The sequence below is a fragment of the Pseudochaenichthys georgianus genome, chromosome 7 (assembly GCF_902827115.2).
Source record: "Pseudochaenichthys georgianus chromosome 7, fPseGeo1.2, whole genome shotgun sequence".
Taxonomy (NCBI): domain Eukaryota; kingdom Metazoa; phylum Chordata; class Actinopteri; order Perciformes; family Channichthyidae; genus Pseudochaenichthys; species Pseudochaenichthys georgianus.
In genome coordinates this window covers 43610909-43628072 of record NC_047509.1, presented here as the reverse complement: position 1 = coordinate 43628072, position 17164 = coordinate 43610909, and the positions used below count along the sequence as shown (strand labels likewise).

The window sequence follows — 17164 nt, the reverse complement described above, 5'->3', positions numbered from 1 at the left end:
GCCGAGTTGAGCTCCTGGCAGCGTGGAGGACATGTTGACATCTGGCCGGATCCACCAGGTCTAACTTGACCTCTCTCAGCACCGCAGCAACACGGCCCTCTGGGACACAGTCACATATATTATAACTATATTAGACTAAAGAACAAGTTGATTTACAGTATGTGGTGGGGGAGAGACTAACTTTCCTTCATCCGGCCCCATCCTCCCATGATGCAACTGGTTCCCGGTTGGATGCTGTCATCGGGCAAAGGCAGACGAATTGGCTGCACATGGGTTCCTGTTGGAAACAACACAGAGCAAAACCTTAATGAAACACGCCCGAATAAAAAATAAATACTTCCTGCTGTATTTCCCTCTTTGTGTTAGGTACTACATACATCGAGAATGTGTCTGTCTTCTCTCGGGATGATACAATATCTTTCTCCAGAAATAACGACCCAGTTACTTTTATTACCCGCAGACCTCACCAGTTAGGGACTATTTTCCTTCTCCCTAACTTGCCGGCCAACCGTTTCACCGTGCATCTTACGATGTCCCAATCATGAGCCTCTCCCCACGAGGAGACGCTCTGTGATGAGGTAGGTGGCTGTAGTTCTGCACCAAGAACATGTTCCTCCATTACACTGCTCATAAAAAGGCCTGCGGATCATCTCAAGTAACCAGGTCATGCATTTTCTAAAGAGACATCAAAAGAAGACGGCCATCTTTACGACTGATATCTCCAAACCTGTGCACCTTAAACCTAGATGGATAACTACACAGGTAGGATGCTAGGTATATGCTGTTGTTTTGACTTTGGAGCGAACTGGCCCTAAAACATGATCAGTGCTGTTCCTGGTGTTCTGAAACCTGCCCAGGACGATGTGCTGATCCAAGTCCATCAGAGCTATGTCATAGTTCATAGGCAAAGCGTGATGGTACTTCTCGTGGACTGAGACAGACTTGATGAGGAAGGCCTGCTTCTCTTCATCATCTGCTCTCTGGTCGAACTCTCCCACCACCACTCGCACTCCGCTGAGGAACTCTCTAGACAGAGGAGACAAGCTTTGCATTCATGACAGTCCACGGTGATACCATAGACATGGTGCACAGGACAGCAAGAGAGTCAGTAAGAGAGTACTTGGAGTGTGAAGCCAAGCAGTGTGCAGCGGTCAGTATCCAGCGCTCAGTCAGGATGGCCCCCCCACAGAAGTGAGAGCCCCTGTACTGCAGGGACACCTGAGGAAGGACACCACAAAGCTTCTCAGCAGTTCAACATGATCACAGCAAAACAAGATGTTACATTTCATTTCATTTGCAAAGCTTCTTACAATACGTGCAAACAAAACATAGAGACTAAAACCGAACAACAAGGAAAGTGCAGACATGTTCACTTCAAGCAAGTCATCCTATTGCTGCTGGTGCATTCGTTACAAGGTCGAAGCTCATTCTTTAAAGTGCTTTCTCTTTTTTTGCATTGCCAGGGAACAATGGAAATAGATGGGTTTTCATTTAGCTTTGATATGCAGAGTTTCTGATGTCCTGATGGCGATGGGGAGCTCTACCTGGGTCCCACTCACAGAGATGTAGTAGCAGCTGATTGGCTGACGCCAGGTGTAGTGCACGTGCTGGAGTGTATGGTTTAACCCAGGCCTGGATGAGGAAGGGGCTGGTCCCTGATACACACATCTTAACGCCTGATGCAAGAACAGTATCTGTTTGGAAGCAGTTCATTCTTCAGCAGCAGAGTACGATGTATGAAGACCTCTTCAGCTTCTTGTTCTCCTCACACTAAATATAACACCATACACACACATTCTGAGGCCCTGAGACGCATGGCAGACCTTTGGGGGGTTTCTATCTGTAACAGAGGTTTCACTGAGTGGTTGCTGTGGTAATACTCATTCTCCACTAACTAACATTAACTCACCTGTTCCTACACCCTCAAGACAGGAGTAACAACTTCTAAAATGATCAACCAGAATTATTTGTTCTAAATCTCAGGGCTCTCTCTCTCTCTCTCTCTCTCTCTCTCTCTCTCTCTCTCTCTCTCTCTCTCTCTCTCTCTCTCTCTCTCTCTCTCTCTCTCTCTCTCTGATGTAAATAATTACAGAACTGTCTTTGTACCTTTTTTCCCTTTAAATGCTTGAGCATGCTTTCTTCAGTCTACTCTCTACATGCCCCCCCTCTACCTACTTGACTTGGCCCAATCAGAGCCATTAATGAAGCCACAGGCCAGAGGAGATGTTGGCTGACATTACTCTTTTGCTTCATTTGGTCTCAAAAACCTTGACAAGACTGAACTGCTTTTCCTTCCGGGAAAAGATTGTCCCACTCTTGACCTGACTATCAACATCGGCACCTCTGTTGTTTCCCCGACCCTGACTGCAAGGAATCTGGGTGTGATCCTGGATAACAACCTGTCCTTCACTGCAAACATCGCTGCTACAACCCGCTGCTGCAGATACACGCTTTACAACATCAGGAGGATGCATCCCCAGCTGACCCAGAAAGCCACGCAGGTTCTGGTCCAGGCTCTCGTCACCTCACGCCTAGACTACTGCAACTCCCTCCTGGCTGGTCTACCTGCATGTGCCATCCGACCTCTGCAGCTCATCCAGAATGCAGCGGCTCGTCTGGTCTTCAACCTTCCTGAATGTTCCCACACCACGCCGCTCCTCCGCTCCCTCCACTGGCTTCCGGTAACTGCTAGAATCCACTTCAAGACACTGGTGCTTGCGTACCATGCTGCGAATGGATCTGGCCCTTCCTACATCCAGGACATGGTTAAACCGTACACCCCAGCGCGTGCTCTACGCTCTGCATCAGCCAAACGACTCGCTGCACCCTCGCTGCGAGGGGGACCCAAGTTCCCATCAGCAAAAACACGTGGGTTTGCTATCCTGGCTCCAAAATGGTGGAATGAGCTCCCATTGACATCAGGACGGCAGAAAGCTCACACACCTTCCAGACTGAAAACTCATCTCTTTCGACTCCACCTCGAGCGATAGAATTACTAACAAAGAACTGCTAACAGAGCACTTATATGCTAATAAAGGACTGGCTTATCTAAAGCCAGTTGAGTAGCACTTGAAATGCTTGGCTCTATGAAACCTGATGTACTTTATGATTCTGTTTTCTTCAAGTTGTGTCTTCCTGGTCGAATGTACTTATTGTAAGTCGCTTTGGATAAAAGCGTCAGCTAAATGCAATGTAATGTAATGTAATGTAATGTAAAAAATATACAAAGATCTGTAGATATGATTGCAAAAACTCATCATTAGAATCATGAACAAACACGTCATTGTGTCCGGAGCGTTGAAAGCATGTCTCATGTAAAGGTGAGGGGACAATAAAACATAAAAATAAAAATATTTGCTTACAATGTGAAAATATTGGTTTCATGGCGTTTTACATCATATTATCCGTGCAGCCTGACTGTCTGAGGGAAGCAACTATGTAATACACATTTTAAATGTTAAAAGTACAGAACTTCATATTACAGTAGAAAAAGGAATGATAATACAGTTAGGAGGTGAACCACAAACTCTGTTCTTTAGGAAGTAGCAGATACTAGCGGTCAGTATGCATGAGTAATGCCATCCGGGCAGAGCAGACTGAGAAACCAAAACCTCAACAGCAGAAAATGCAAAGAAAAAAACATTATTTAACATTATTTTTAAAATAATTTAAAAACATTATTTAACATGAACAACACACCATAGCCAATAATTGCACAGCAAAAGAGAAACTAAAAAAGTGCAAAGAAGAAGAAGCGGATACTGACCAGCCATGGATGTGATCCGTATGTAGCCTGGGCCCCTCCAACCACCCTGAGGGAGGGCCCCACCCGGCTCCCAGGAGCAGGAACCCCACACTGTGAACCTGACACACAGGAGGAAATCTGTTCAGGCCTCATACGGTCAGTCCAGAGTCCTGGGGCAGGAAGGATCCTTAAAGATCTGCTCCCCTGTTCAGTATCTGTGCCACTCACCAGCCGCATTGATGCCAGTGTTTAGCCAGAGCCAGAGAGAAAGCAGAGAGGCCGGGCTCCTCATCTCCAACAGACACATCTGAGAGCCCCACTGCAGACACCCTGCTTGTGTGTGATACTGATTAACAAGCCGTAAACTCCTGCAGTGGGCGTGGTGTTCGAACGTCACAACAAAATGACCTGCAGTAATACTCAGTCAAAGTGTTGACACTCTCAAGGTCGACTGTGGGGGGGCGGCTGCCTGCTACTGTTGCATACGTGAACACATGCTGACGGAGAAGAAAAGCATGAGGAATAACAGTGATGGCTAAAATGTCAGCTTAACGAGGAAACACTTTTTTTGATTTCCATTTGAGAGAATAGACCATTGTTTAGCTTTGTGTGTGAGCTTTACAGAGGTCACTGGCTCTGAGTGTGAAAGGCAGCTTTACAGGAAACAGAGCCTTCACCACATTCACTTTATGGGCTGTGTCAGATTTTAGAAAATGTGACATTGTGCTAAAAATAAAATGTAGGGAATAATAACAAGGAGGCATGTGGCGCAATTGGTTGTGTGTTGGTGTTGGGATCAGGGGGTCACAGGTTCAAACCCCACTGCAGTCAGCGTGTCGTTGTGTCCCTGAGACACCCCAAAGTGCTCCTGTGGGGATCGTCCACAGTATTGAGTATGTGAGTCGCTTTGGATAAAAGCGTCTAACAGGTGACATGTCATGTAATGTAACTGATTGCTCTGGACACTTGATGGTACAAAAAGCTACAACACCGACGTGTGTTCACCATTGGAAGTTGTGACAAACTTCTTCAAAACATGTGCTTGTTTCCAGAGAGAGAGAATGTACTCAGATCCAGTGTTTCCCACCGTATCAAAGCGCTTGATTGGTCAGATGTCGATTCACTGCAACGGTGTCGGGTTATAGACGTGCTCCCCTTGTCACCTCTCACTGGGGGGGCAGCCAGATGCTGCAGAGGAACACTGAGAGATTCATGTCAGCATCAGGTGACCCTCATACTGAAAATAAACATGGAGAGGCATCCAATCAGAAGTCACTGCATTGGTTAGTCTGTGTAAAGCTGCAGAAGAAGAACAAGGATCTGTTGGGAACTCACGCCATGGGACTCCATCTCCCAGGGCCTTATGGATGTCCTCACCCTCCATCACTTCCTGCAACCTGGTGTCACCAAGAGGAACAGTTTGTAGATGTCATTTATAGAATGTTAAACTCAAATTAAACAGTTTTGTGTTTTCCACAAAGAGTATTTTTGTACGTCTTCAAAACTGTCTAAACAATAAGTACATCTTTATTTATACTGCATTCATTTATTTTTATTTTGTTTCTACTGAACTTGTTTTATCAACTTTTTTTGATGAATGTTCTGTTTTTATAGAGCTTTCTTGTATTCAATAGATCCAATGATAGACGGCAGAATATGAAACGAGCTGTGTTCTGCAGCTGCGCTGAGAATAGGCTGCTGAAGCAACCAGAGGCAAGCGATCGAGCACAGAGGCATCATGTGAACCTGTATCATGGACGCCATTTTGATAACAAACTACATCAAACATGAATATGAAAATGTGCCCCTAAGAAGAGGGACAGCTGTGCCGTGCAGAACAAGAAGGGGCATTACATCTTAATGCTGATCCACCAGTCCTTCACTCAGTGTGTGAAGTGAGGGCATATGGCATGCTGCACAGACCTCAGGTCAGCTGCAGACTCGGCTGCATCCTGCCCTCATTACGCTGGAGTATACAACTCAAAAGTTTAGAATCAGGTGGATTAAAACACAGTTTATGACTTATGTTTGGTTTACAAACAAAAGAGCACCTATTGATTCAACTGTATTTTTTTGTTTCACATTACACGACTGGCAAAAACATCTGAGAGTGGACAGCGACCAGCAGCTCAGAGCTGTTACAATGAACACATGTAAGAAAGAAAGTAGACACAGCGCAGTCTGAATGCAGTTGCATGTTCAGAAAGCACAGCTGGAGCATCTGTACACAATGCTGTGTAGACACCCCTTCAAAATATAACCCCTATAGATTTCCTTACAGGAAGTGCTGGAAGAGGGATGTTTTTTTCAAAAATAAAAGCCCTAGAATATCACTGTATCCCAACAAGATGCACAGGATAAGGATTTCCGCCCCAAATAAAAGCATTGAAGTGGGCGGAGCTGGAAGGTGATGTCATATTGTGAACATTTCAAACAGAGATCTGATACTTGATGCCAGGGTCAATTACATGTGACTCGGCACACATGCCGGATGCTGCAGGTTTCTGTTCATCTCAGAGATCATCACTATGGGATGTCTTCTTCACAACTTAAGGAGCAGTTTCACCTTAGTGTAATACACTCACTCTTTCCTGCCAAAAGTTAGAAGAGAAAAACCAATACCTTTCATTTCTGTACAATAAATGTGTCGCTGCAGAAAATAAACACTTTGGCTCTGTCCAAATACATAAAAATACGACTCGTCAGCACATCCGTATAACGCTTACTAACTGACATGTTGCATCTCCTTGTGAACAGGACGTTGCAGTGGGGGATCTGAGCAGGTTTAGCGTTGCTGATAGGAACATCTGATTCATTATGATAGAGCCAGGCTAGCAGTTAAAGCTCACCAATTATGCTCTATTTTAACAATATATTATAGGGCCATATCTATACAAAACATGTCTATAAAGCGTTTTGCTCAAAACACAAAACAGATCACCCATTGTAGCATGCCTGATACCCCTCTATTTCAGCCCTGTTACTAAAGTGCTGATTCTGGGTCAGAAGCTACGGGGCCACACCCCTTTGGAGCACACATGCAGAGAGAAGCAGATTCTCAGCTAAACGCTGGCGTGATTAAACGCCATATTATGTTCCAAAGCACATAGAGCATTATTTCTTTAACAGTATGGAGCTCAAACGCTTTCTCTATCGCGGGTTTACCACAAGGTCAGTCGGCCTACCTTTTATATCCTGCTTCTTTACACATGCTCTCTCCAATACAGCGTTAGCGATGCGAAACACGCCACACATTGTTTCTGATACAGAAACGTTTCTGATAGGGCCGTGGGCATAAAGCCAGCCCTTATTTTAGTAATGTCGTCATGACGCAGCAGATCTGGATCAGCTCCGTTGTTCCCCCGTTTTTACACATGGTGATGTAGAGAAGACATCACTCTGTGAGTCTCCTGACACACCGGGGACACATGGTGCAGCATCTGATATTTAAGAAGTGTGTTACATTTGAAATGGCAGGAAGTCTTGTTGCAATTTCCAGATATTAAAAGAGGTCCCTTGAGTTCCTCTGGTAATTATCAAATAGTAGCAGTTAAGTGAATACTGTTCAAACAATACCTGTGTTTGTGTTTTATATTGATTTATCTGTTTTATCCTTTCATAAATGTGAGGACTAAGGAAATATTTGTATGTATTCATGCAAACTATGAAGAAGCTTAAAAGGGGAAAATGATTTGTGTAGAAAACTGTGAGCTGGTTTTGGGCCTGTTAACATGTGGTTTTTTGAGGACAAAGGAAGAAGGGGGAAGGTGAGGAGTTAACATACAGTCAACTCAGATCTAGGAGATAATGAAGCTGAGCTACTGGGATTGGGGAAACTTAAGATGTGAGGTGTTGATGATATTTGGGCAGCCAATCACGGAAGTCTGGAAGGGAGGCGCAGATAACTCCTCCTCTTGTAAGCCGGGTATTTAGACAGGAACCAGGCTGTGTGCTCTCTCTCTTTCCTCTGGCTGGCTCACGTGAGTATCAGGTAAATGTGGGATCCCACAGATCTGTATTTATTTTGTACTATATTTGATTGTATTGCATTGTCATATTACCATTAAAGTGGATTATTGTTAAACGGTTAATTGTATGCTCTGGATTCCTTCCTGTAAGAATAACCAGCTTGTTTAGGGACGCGCGGAGATTTGAAAAAGCGGACCAGTTGTCCATTCAAATTCCTAACAATGGTGATGTAGAGAAGACATCACTATGTGAGTCTCCTGACACACCGGGGACACATGGTGATGTAGAGAAGACATCACTATGTGAGTCTCCTGACACACCGGGGACACATGGTGATGTAGAGAAGACATCACTATGTGAGTCTCCTGACACACCGGGGACACATGGTGATGTCGAGAAGACATCACTATGTGAGTCTCCTGACACCCCGGGGACACATGGTGATGTCGAGAAGACATCACTATGTGAGTCTCCTGACACACCGAGGAGGAGGACACATATTTATGTATAAAATACATCAGACAATGCATTTTGCATGATAGGGGACCTTTAACTCAGTTTTCACGTCTTACGCTAAGCTCCACAGCTGCTGATGCCAACTCTCAGCAAAAAGACAAAACGTGCATTTTCCAAAACATGAAATTATTCATTTAACTTTGATTATTGCACATTCAGACTTGAATATTTCATGTTTTACATATTTAACATTCTTTCTGGAGGTTTCAATAAGTTCAATATTGGAGCATTGTGAAGAGTTGCGTGGATTGATCAGAGCATAGGGCTCTGATTGAGCAACAGAACACTGCTAGGATCTCCTAACATTGAAAGGTGGAACAGCAAGAGGCCCTGGGCGTCACTCTCAGTCCTCCATAAGATGAAGCTTGAATAAAAAACAAAAGCCCCCCCCCCCCTCCCCCAACAACTCTAAACAAGCATAGTAGCCATTCAGCATCACAGTAACAAGAACATGGAGGAACAGAGAAAATGTATCACATGACCCTCGAAGAAGAGACACTCAATATTCAGAATACAGTGTTTGTGGTTCAGGAGCATAGACTGTATGGACGTAGGGTCCGTGACGTCACCCATAGGATTCTGCAGAGTTGCCGTGAAGCCCTTAGTAGGCGGAGTCGGCCACTAACGGCTCGACAGTGACGTCAGAGTTCAACTCCCGCCTGTTCCAGCCTGCTCCAAATAGAGAGGCGAAGTCCCTCCCCTTCCGGGAGCCTCCATGGGACCCCGGAAGCATACAATTATACATTGAAGTCAATGGAGAGAGAAAGCTTATCTTTTGATCCCGTTTGAATTGTGCCACGAATGACACATATGATGTTTGTCAATTTTAAAGAATATTTTGCAAGTCAAAAAACTGTGAAGTTACACATTTTTTTGTGTGAAACCGCTGAGTGAACTACAGGTCTCTGGTCTCGCACAATACGCGTCACCATCACAAAGACGGCCGTCACGTTAGCAAATTTCACCTGTTTCTTTCAGATTGAGAATAAAAGTATAAAACGAGGTGAACATCACTACAAGTCTGGACACGTTGAGAGCTGTACATACACGAAAGGGGAGTTAGTCGGTTCTGTAAGAGCAGCGGGACCGGCTTTACAAGGTTTCGGTGAGTAATATGAGTGCAATGTGTAACGTTAATGTCAGCTAGCTAACATTAGCTAACAAGGTACACTAACGTGTTTTGTTTCAGTAACTAGTTTTCTCCTTAAGAACTTCGTGGTCTCTGCGTATGCTGTGGATAACATTAGTGTTCACAAGAACAAGGTAAACTCCCGTGTTTTGTTTTAGTTGCTCTTCAGATTGAAGCGGCCAGTTTTATATCGACTATACAGTATGTGTGATCTCCTTTTACATCTCGTTGTGTCATTTGAGTTTATTTGCTGTGTGTAGATTCAAGGGTTTTGGTTATCTTGTCAATTTGTTTGGTTATCTAGGCACAGCTGTGTGTGACTCCCTCGGGTACACTGGTATGTGTTTTCCTAATGTAGAGAGTATTGATTAATTAATAAACTACACACTGAGTCTAGATCCTGACCAAGTCCTTTTTTATTGTTGATCAAATGTTTTTCAAAAATATATTCATACACATTTAGACAATGCTTGCCTCAATGCGACTGAGCAGAGACCAGCAAGCTGCCATCCAGACAGCCACCGGAGGACAGCGGACAAATCCTCAGTGGCAGTTACACAGGCGGGGCAGGTTGACAGCCAGCAAGTTTGGTGCTGTGCTGCGGTCGGGACTTTCATCCACTCCATGCGCGTCCCTCATGAAGAGGGTGCTTGGGGGGTACAACTTGGATGGAGTCATGGCTGTCAACTGGGGGGTTGTAAACGAGGCCGAAGGGGTGAAGGCTTTTGTGCAGGCCTATCAGGTGACAGTGTTCGAGTCTGGTCTCTTTGTGAGTGAGTCGGTGTTTTGGGAGCATCCCCCGATGGACTTGTGCAGCCATCTGCCCTGCTGGAGGTGAAGTGTCCACCATCATTATACATGATGGTGTATATAGGATATATATATATATTTGTATACATATCTGTAAATTGTATAATTGTATTTGATTTAAAAGTATTTTTGATCTCTCTGTCTATAAACACAAACTGAGTAAGATTGACAATAAAGAATATATATATTCTTTATGAAAATAGTTGACTGTTGGAGAAATGAATCCAAATGAAACGTTGGACTGAACTACAACTATGCCTTTAAATCTCTACGGACTGTTTTTCAGTGGGATGGCAAGTTCCTATCTTTCTACATTTATTAGTTTTTTCTCAGAACAGATTTGATTTTCTGAAGTTAATTTAACTTTGGCGACCATGTAAGGTCATTATTAAAAAGGTACAATCAATTTGTTTCGGGTTGACTCAAATAATGATAAACATTTCATTTGGATAATTTACTGACAGAATAAGAAACTCAATAATGCTCTACTCACCTGTTCCTTTTTATAAAGTGAAACAGTTGAAACGATAGATTTTAGTAAACTTAAAAACAACCTTCTCCAAAAGCTATCAAGGAATATACCGAATACTTATTTTAGAACTTTATTACATATTATTTGTATATAGTTTGAATGATCCATAATTGACAGAAGCTTGTGTTTACACTGACCTGTTACTCATATATTAATGTCTTTGTAACTTCTGTAAACCACTACCTCACTCATTTCTTTCATTCATCACGGTTCAGTAAACTAAGTGACACATGAACCAGTTTAATCATTATAATAACGTAGGATTGCAACTCTTTGAAACTGTAGGTGGCTCTTAAAAGAGCCGTCGTGTTTGGGTGTGCTGGTCTCAGGTCAGTCTAAGCCCTCTCTCCGCGGATGCGGCGGGCCAGCTGGATGTCCTTGGGCATGATGGTAACCCTCTTTGCTTGGTTCATCTTACTGGGGGGCAGCTACATGGATGTCGGTGCAGTCCACAGTCATTGCGCAGTTGAAGGCAGAATGAATTTATTATTGACTCCGAATGAAGCACAACTTCATGTCATACAATACATTGACTTTATTTGTAATTGTGTACAAAAATAAAGCATTGATTAGCAAGCAGGACCTGCAGGAACAGAGCATGGTGATGGATGGTGCTGGGAAGAGAGAAGAATAAAGAAAACAGATCAACTTTATTATCGGATATTAAAAATTCTATTTCAAAACAAGTTGCCGCTCCTACAGTTTTCTAGTGTGTAAAGATAATTTCACTTGACCTATGCAAAATATCACACTCAATACATGTGTGTCTCTGGGGGGTGCATTGTGCCTTTGATGTATATAAATAATATACCATAACCAAATACTATTACGTACAGTGGAAATCAGGTTGCCAGGGCAGGTCAGTGTGCATGTTCCTCAGGGTCTCAGCAGTTACAGGTGAGGGAAAGGAAATAAAAGAGAAAAAGGTCAGTAACAACACTTTAAAGTAACAACACTTTGAATAATTATCTCTTCTAATAATTTTCTCTCAGTAATCACTCAACTACCGTCTTTCCAACAAACAGATTGACTCACCCTTACTGTCATCACAATGAAACACGTCCAGAAGAATGTCATGCAAAGCTCCCTGCCTGCCTTCGACTCCCTGACTGCTTCCTTAGCACCCGGTGGATGGCGCAGTAGGCTACTCTTCAAATGTTTCACGAAATACTTACCATCATGACTACTCTTACTGTTTAAAATGTTGGTTTTTGTAGGAGCAGACACAGTTGTGGTGGCTTAAAGCCCAGCTCTGCTCCGCGCCGTCCATTAGATGAGCCTGGTCAGATTAATAAGAGAAGGAGTTCAAAACACCGGCATAAAAGTTATAACAATAATCTGATTTTAATGGTAAAAAGACACAATACGAAAATACAGAGTGCCCTGTAACAGAGCACTCCGGGCTCCCCGCTCCACTGCCGTGCGATACAGGTATCGGGACCAGCCAGTCAGCAACAGGGGGCCCCGTGCATGAATAAACAACAGTATATATGGACATTTTTGGGGCGGAGAGTGTCTGCTTATCTTCCACTGGATTCTACTCCTTTAATTTCCCAGGGAAGGTTTCACACAAACTATTCTTTCTCAAACAATCAAACATTGTACACAGATATATTAGTATCAAACATTGTACACAGATATATCAGTACTTGAGATTATATTGGCCCCAAAAAGAACCTTGAAAAGGACATGTGTGTGTGTTTGGTAAGGTGAAGTGTATGTGTGTGTGTGTGTGTGTGTGTTGATATCTTGGTCAGGGAGTGTATTGTGTGTGTGTGTCAGGGTGTCTGGGAAAGTGTATGTAAGAAGGTTTATATATATAGGATTACTTTAAAACAGTCCCAAATAATACATGTTCACTTCAATACAGTTCAAGATAATACCTGTTTACTTTAATACAGTTTAGAACAATATCTGTTTGCTTTAGTTTACTTCATGTAATAAAATAATAACTTCATGGTAAGGCTACTAAAAGTGACAAGGCTAAGTAATGTAATGCTATTTAATGTAACGTGCTCGCTACTCATCGCTACTAGCTAGGTAGCTAACTTGACTGTGTTCCATGCACAACATGTATATTACCTGATATGTCTGATTAAGCGACTCCTGGTCCTTTCATCAGACGGGAATCGATAAAACGAGCAAGTGGTATGATCACTTATGTGATTACAACCTGGTACAAAGCACACAGGCATCTTGTAAAAGTGAATTTATTTTTAGCAATCTCTTATTTATTGGAGGGAATAAATCAGTTATGAGATCTTCTTCTTCGCTTTAATTACGAGTTGCAACCACTTGGAGCATTATCGCCTGTGACATCACTTACGCGAGCCAGAATGGGATTTGGGATTTGTAGTCTTTGTAGTCGCGTCTTTTTCATAGTCTTATATTTCAACAGTTTTACGACAAAATATGACTTTTTTGACATGGAACTTATTGTTTAAGATTGACAAACATCATATGTGTAGTTCGTGGCACAATTCAAACGGGATCAAAAGATACGTTTTCTCTCTCCATTGAATTCAATGTAAATGTTTCGCTTCCGGGGTCCCATGGGCCGGAAGTAGATGGGCGTGACTTCGCCTCTCTATAAGGGCAAAGAGGCGGAGCCGAGGCGGGACCTGCTGCCACCGAGCTGGAAGTTCCAGAGCTAGCTGAAGCTACCAAGCTAAGCTAACATGCTCCCCATCTGCACACTGCCGTCGCATTTTACGTTTCTAAGGTAAGCGGAAATGAAACTATTCAGCAAAACTATAAATAATAATCTAAGTTATTGAGTTTTTAGCATAATACTTCAGAATCTTAAAACCCCGTAATGTTTGTATGCAATTGTGCTAAATTAAACATTGGAATCAAGCAAATATTAATATGTTTGCATGACATTAGTTATTTGTATTTTGATATCACTTAACTACACGTTTAATACATTTAAGTCAAGCTAAGGTACATGTGATGGTAGCTAGTTAGTGCTCTTACCTGTGAGGCCTCCTCCAAACAGCAGAATAACCAGACTGTATCATTAAAACTAAGTACCAGTTCTAGATCCTTTACTTTAGACAAACAATTCAAAAGACAAAATGTATTTAAAGACCAATCTTTATTTGAATGTGCCTCTTAACCTGATATATTAGTTATACAGTAATCGTATTGACAATCTAAAAAAACTGAGCAACTCAACAGTCAACTTTATATTTCTTATTGTCTAAAGCATTTATTATTTTCATTTTCCCCCTCTCATATTCAGTGTGGACGGATTGAGACAGCGTGGTGTCCAGAGAGCTGCAGAAACTTCAGGGAGAAACCTCCGTGTGATGGACGTCCTGTCTGTTGGTTTGGAGAGGACTGAGGGTCTTTCCTCAGCGAGGAGGACCAGGCCTGATGGTGGAGCCCATGCTGGGCAAAGCTGATACCAACTGCACAGGCCTAGTCTGTCACTTTATTTGACTAAATGTGTTTACTTATACATTTAATAGGTTTACACCTTCTGTCCATATGTGCTTTTTATTTAAAAACATTTGATTAACTTTTGGTTCACATTTCAATAAATTGTATTTGTATTTGCACTCCTTTCGTCCATTATTCTTACTGAAAATGTTAGATTACACATTCACATCTGACTGAAGATTGGTCCCATTTATTTGTGATGTTGCAAACTCTGCGGTACAAGGCACAAGCAATGTGAAGCTCATAAAGTGAGGCAAATAGAAATAATCAGCTGATGGAGTGTAGATGTGGAAATAGGTGCATTCGATCAGCTGACTGTTTTTACAATAAAAGTAGTTTCTTAGTGTACTGGTCTTAAAATCTCATAACATCAGCTTTTAATGTTCCTCTTGGATGTTCTTCTTGACCCTCAGAGAAGGAGAAAATGTCGTGTCTTTCAGGCATGTCCTTTCCTAACAAAAATGACAGGAAATATAAAACATATTATTGCAGAACAAGTGTGTTATTTATGAAAGCAGTGTGTTTGTGTGTTTAGGGGCTGTAGATATCATTATTTTGTAATTGTAATGTTTTTGTTTTATTTCAACAGTGAGCTACAAAGACAATCAGAGAATGAACAGTATGAAGTTCATCAACATTGAAATATATGTTATTATCAAAATAATATGTAACTGTTATCAAAACGTAGTGCAACTGTAGAAGCTTGCTCTGTTGTCTCAATGAAAGAATCACTTTTACCACGTTTTTTCAGACAATATTGAGAGATAAATAGTAGCAGTTCTCACTGTGTGTTAAATATATTTGCCTTCAATGCATTAAATTAGAAAGCGCTTGTGCTTGTTAACATCTAAATGTAACTTTTTGCATGGAAAAAACCCTCAACTTAACTGATGTGTCGGTGATCTAGTATTTAGTATTGTTTAATGGAACGTATATCAGTGTATTAAAGTCAATACTTCATTCCTTTAAACCAATATCTTTCTTGATTCTTTGTACAGTATGAACAAAAGAGTCTTTGTACCTGTGCTGAAGTTCACTGCTGTGAGGAGTCCAGTTTTGTCTCTCACTCTCTGGTCCAGCCTGTCTGCATCACCTGGACACCTTAAACAAAAAGATATATGTATATATGTAAAGTACCATGTGTACAAACAATATAACTGATTATCTGCTGTTGAACATGTTGTATTGTCCGAGTCAGGGTCCTTTTTATTTTACTGTAACTTTGGAAGTTGTGTTACCAATGCTTACTGTTTATTTGATAATCATTTGGTAATGCAATTAATAAAAACAACAAGGTTTGGGTTCGTTCTTCAGATGACTGTGACGTTAACGTGTAAGCTCGATAATGAACTCCAGCTCAACCAACCATATTGTAATATCTAAGTAATCATCTTGAAATATGACATTAATAATTGTAATATACACATCTTATTGTGAGGTTGATTTCACATACACTAGTTCGACGTTAGCTTGTCTACATACTTGAGCATAGCCAATTTAAATTAACCTTAGATGCATACAGTTCCTACCTACATAGGCTAATAATATATCTCTACGTTACAAGGATGACCTTATTTTATCAACCTCAAACAGAAGCCTTTTGTTCAACAGTATTATCCCACTTAACGTCTATTTAGTTTTAACCTTTATATATACAGTCTATTAATTTAACTTGGAGGCTACGATTAGCATGGTTACCACCGATGTAGCTACCACTCGCTACACGCTAACCCAAGCCTTAACATTCAGTACGTAGCTGATTAAAATCATTAACACATAAATAAAGCACTCGAATTTCACTTACCGAAAAAACCACATTAATGCACCGTCTGTTTTAACCGCAGAGCGAGTGACAATAGTCCGATATATAAGCATGAAGAGCAAACAACCACGGCCGGTGTTCCGGTTTAACTGGTTCCCCGATCAACTGGTTGACAGATGTGGAGGCGTGGCCTTCGACTGAAATACACATTTCGATCGCTTCTTCTGTCGTTTACATAAATCTTTTGGTATATTTGGCTGGATAGGAACACTTTGATGCACATTCAGTACCAGTGTGTGAGGTTGTGGTTACGATGGCGATATCCGGACGCGAACAGCGAGGACTACAAAAAGACTGGGGATGTCTGTTCAAAACATTGCGAGCTCCAATAAATCATTTAAACCAGCTATTGTTGGCAGAATTATTACTGAATATCGTTCTTAATGTGATACCAAGTCCATCTGAGACCTGAGTGTGTACTACACCTTCAGACAGCCTCCAAGTGAAGCACACGTTCTTTACTCACAGTTTGAAAGCAGCGTGGAGAAGTTTTCAGCTGTGTTAAACTGTGATCCTCTCGGGTAAACTGTGATTCTATGGGGGTTATTCCCTATCTTTATTCAAGAGCGTGGTATTTAAATTTGAGAGCATACTTTATGTATTTATTTCCCTCAAACTCTGTCCTCGCACTCAAATAGTGCCTGCTTGCACTTAGATTTGCTCTGCTTGTGCTCAAACTGTACGCTTGCACTCAGATATATTGCTGCTCAGAATTATTCTGTGCGCGCTCGAAACATTTTCTGCTCTCAGAATTGCGCGCTCGAAACTTTTGTGCAACAATCCTGTCAAAATCCCTCAACCAATAGGAGGCCAGGTGTCCTTGCGGGTGCGTTCACTTTACTTATTACAGCGTCCCGTAAGGGCGGTTACTCTTTGGTTTATAAACTCCAGCCCTCCACGGCTTTATAACATGTACTTCACTTGTTTGATTTACAACTTCTTTCTGGGGGGTGGGGGAGGAAGCACAGTTAGTATATATATATATATATATATATATATATACCAGCACCTTACATAATAGCTACGTTCAGTGGCGTACTGGGACTAAAAATCAGCCCGGGAATCTCGACCGGCCCTCGTTATCGCTAGTAAATTGTCAACGGGAGGAGGGGGCAGCGCCATATAGAGAGCTCTGGGAGGGGGGATTGCTAGTGAATTTTCCGACCGGCCCACTTCTTCCTCCAGACTGTTGTTCTG

At 42.1% G+C, this 17164-nt stretch overlaps 1 protein-coding gene and 1 long non-coding RNA gene across 2 annotated transcripts in view; both read right to left on the bottom strand.

Annotated features, from left to right (window-relative positions):
* The window catches only part of LOC117448944 (ovochymase-2-like), a 4158-nt gene extending 86 nt beyond the window's left edge, over positions 1–4072 (bottom strand). The window contains exons 1-6 of the mRNA XM_034086235.1: positions 3974–4072; positions 3767–3864; positions 1121–1218; positions 854–1026; positions 182–277; positions 1–99 (exon numbers count right to left, since the gene is read on the bottom strand). The exon at positions 1–99 is cut by the window's left edge and continues 86 nt beyond it. Coding sequence (XP_033942126.1) covers positions 1–99; positions 182–277; positions 854–1026; positions 1121–1218; positions 3767–3864; positions 3974–4052 — 643 coding nt within the window. The 5' untranslated portion in view covers positions 4053–4072. The remainder of the gene's footprint in view (positions 100–181; positions 278–853; positions 1027–1120; positions 1219–3766; positions 3865–3973) is intronic.
* Positions 4073–14319: 10247 nt separating this feature from the next.
* Positions 14320–16223, bottom strand: LOC139434142 (uncharacterized). Its single transcript, XR_011643575.1, has 3 exons — positions 15950–16223; positions 15167–15246; positions 14320–14597 (listed from the first exon to the last, which is right to left on the bottom strand). It is a non-coding gene; the product is annotated as an uncharacterized lncRNA (long non-coding RNA).
* Between the last annotated feature and the right edge of the window lie 941 nt (positions 16224–17164).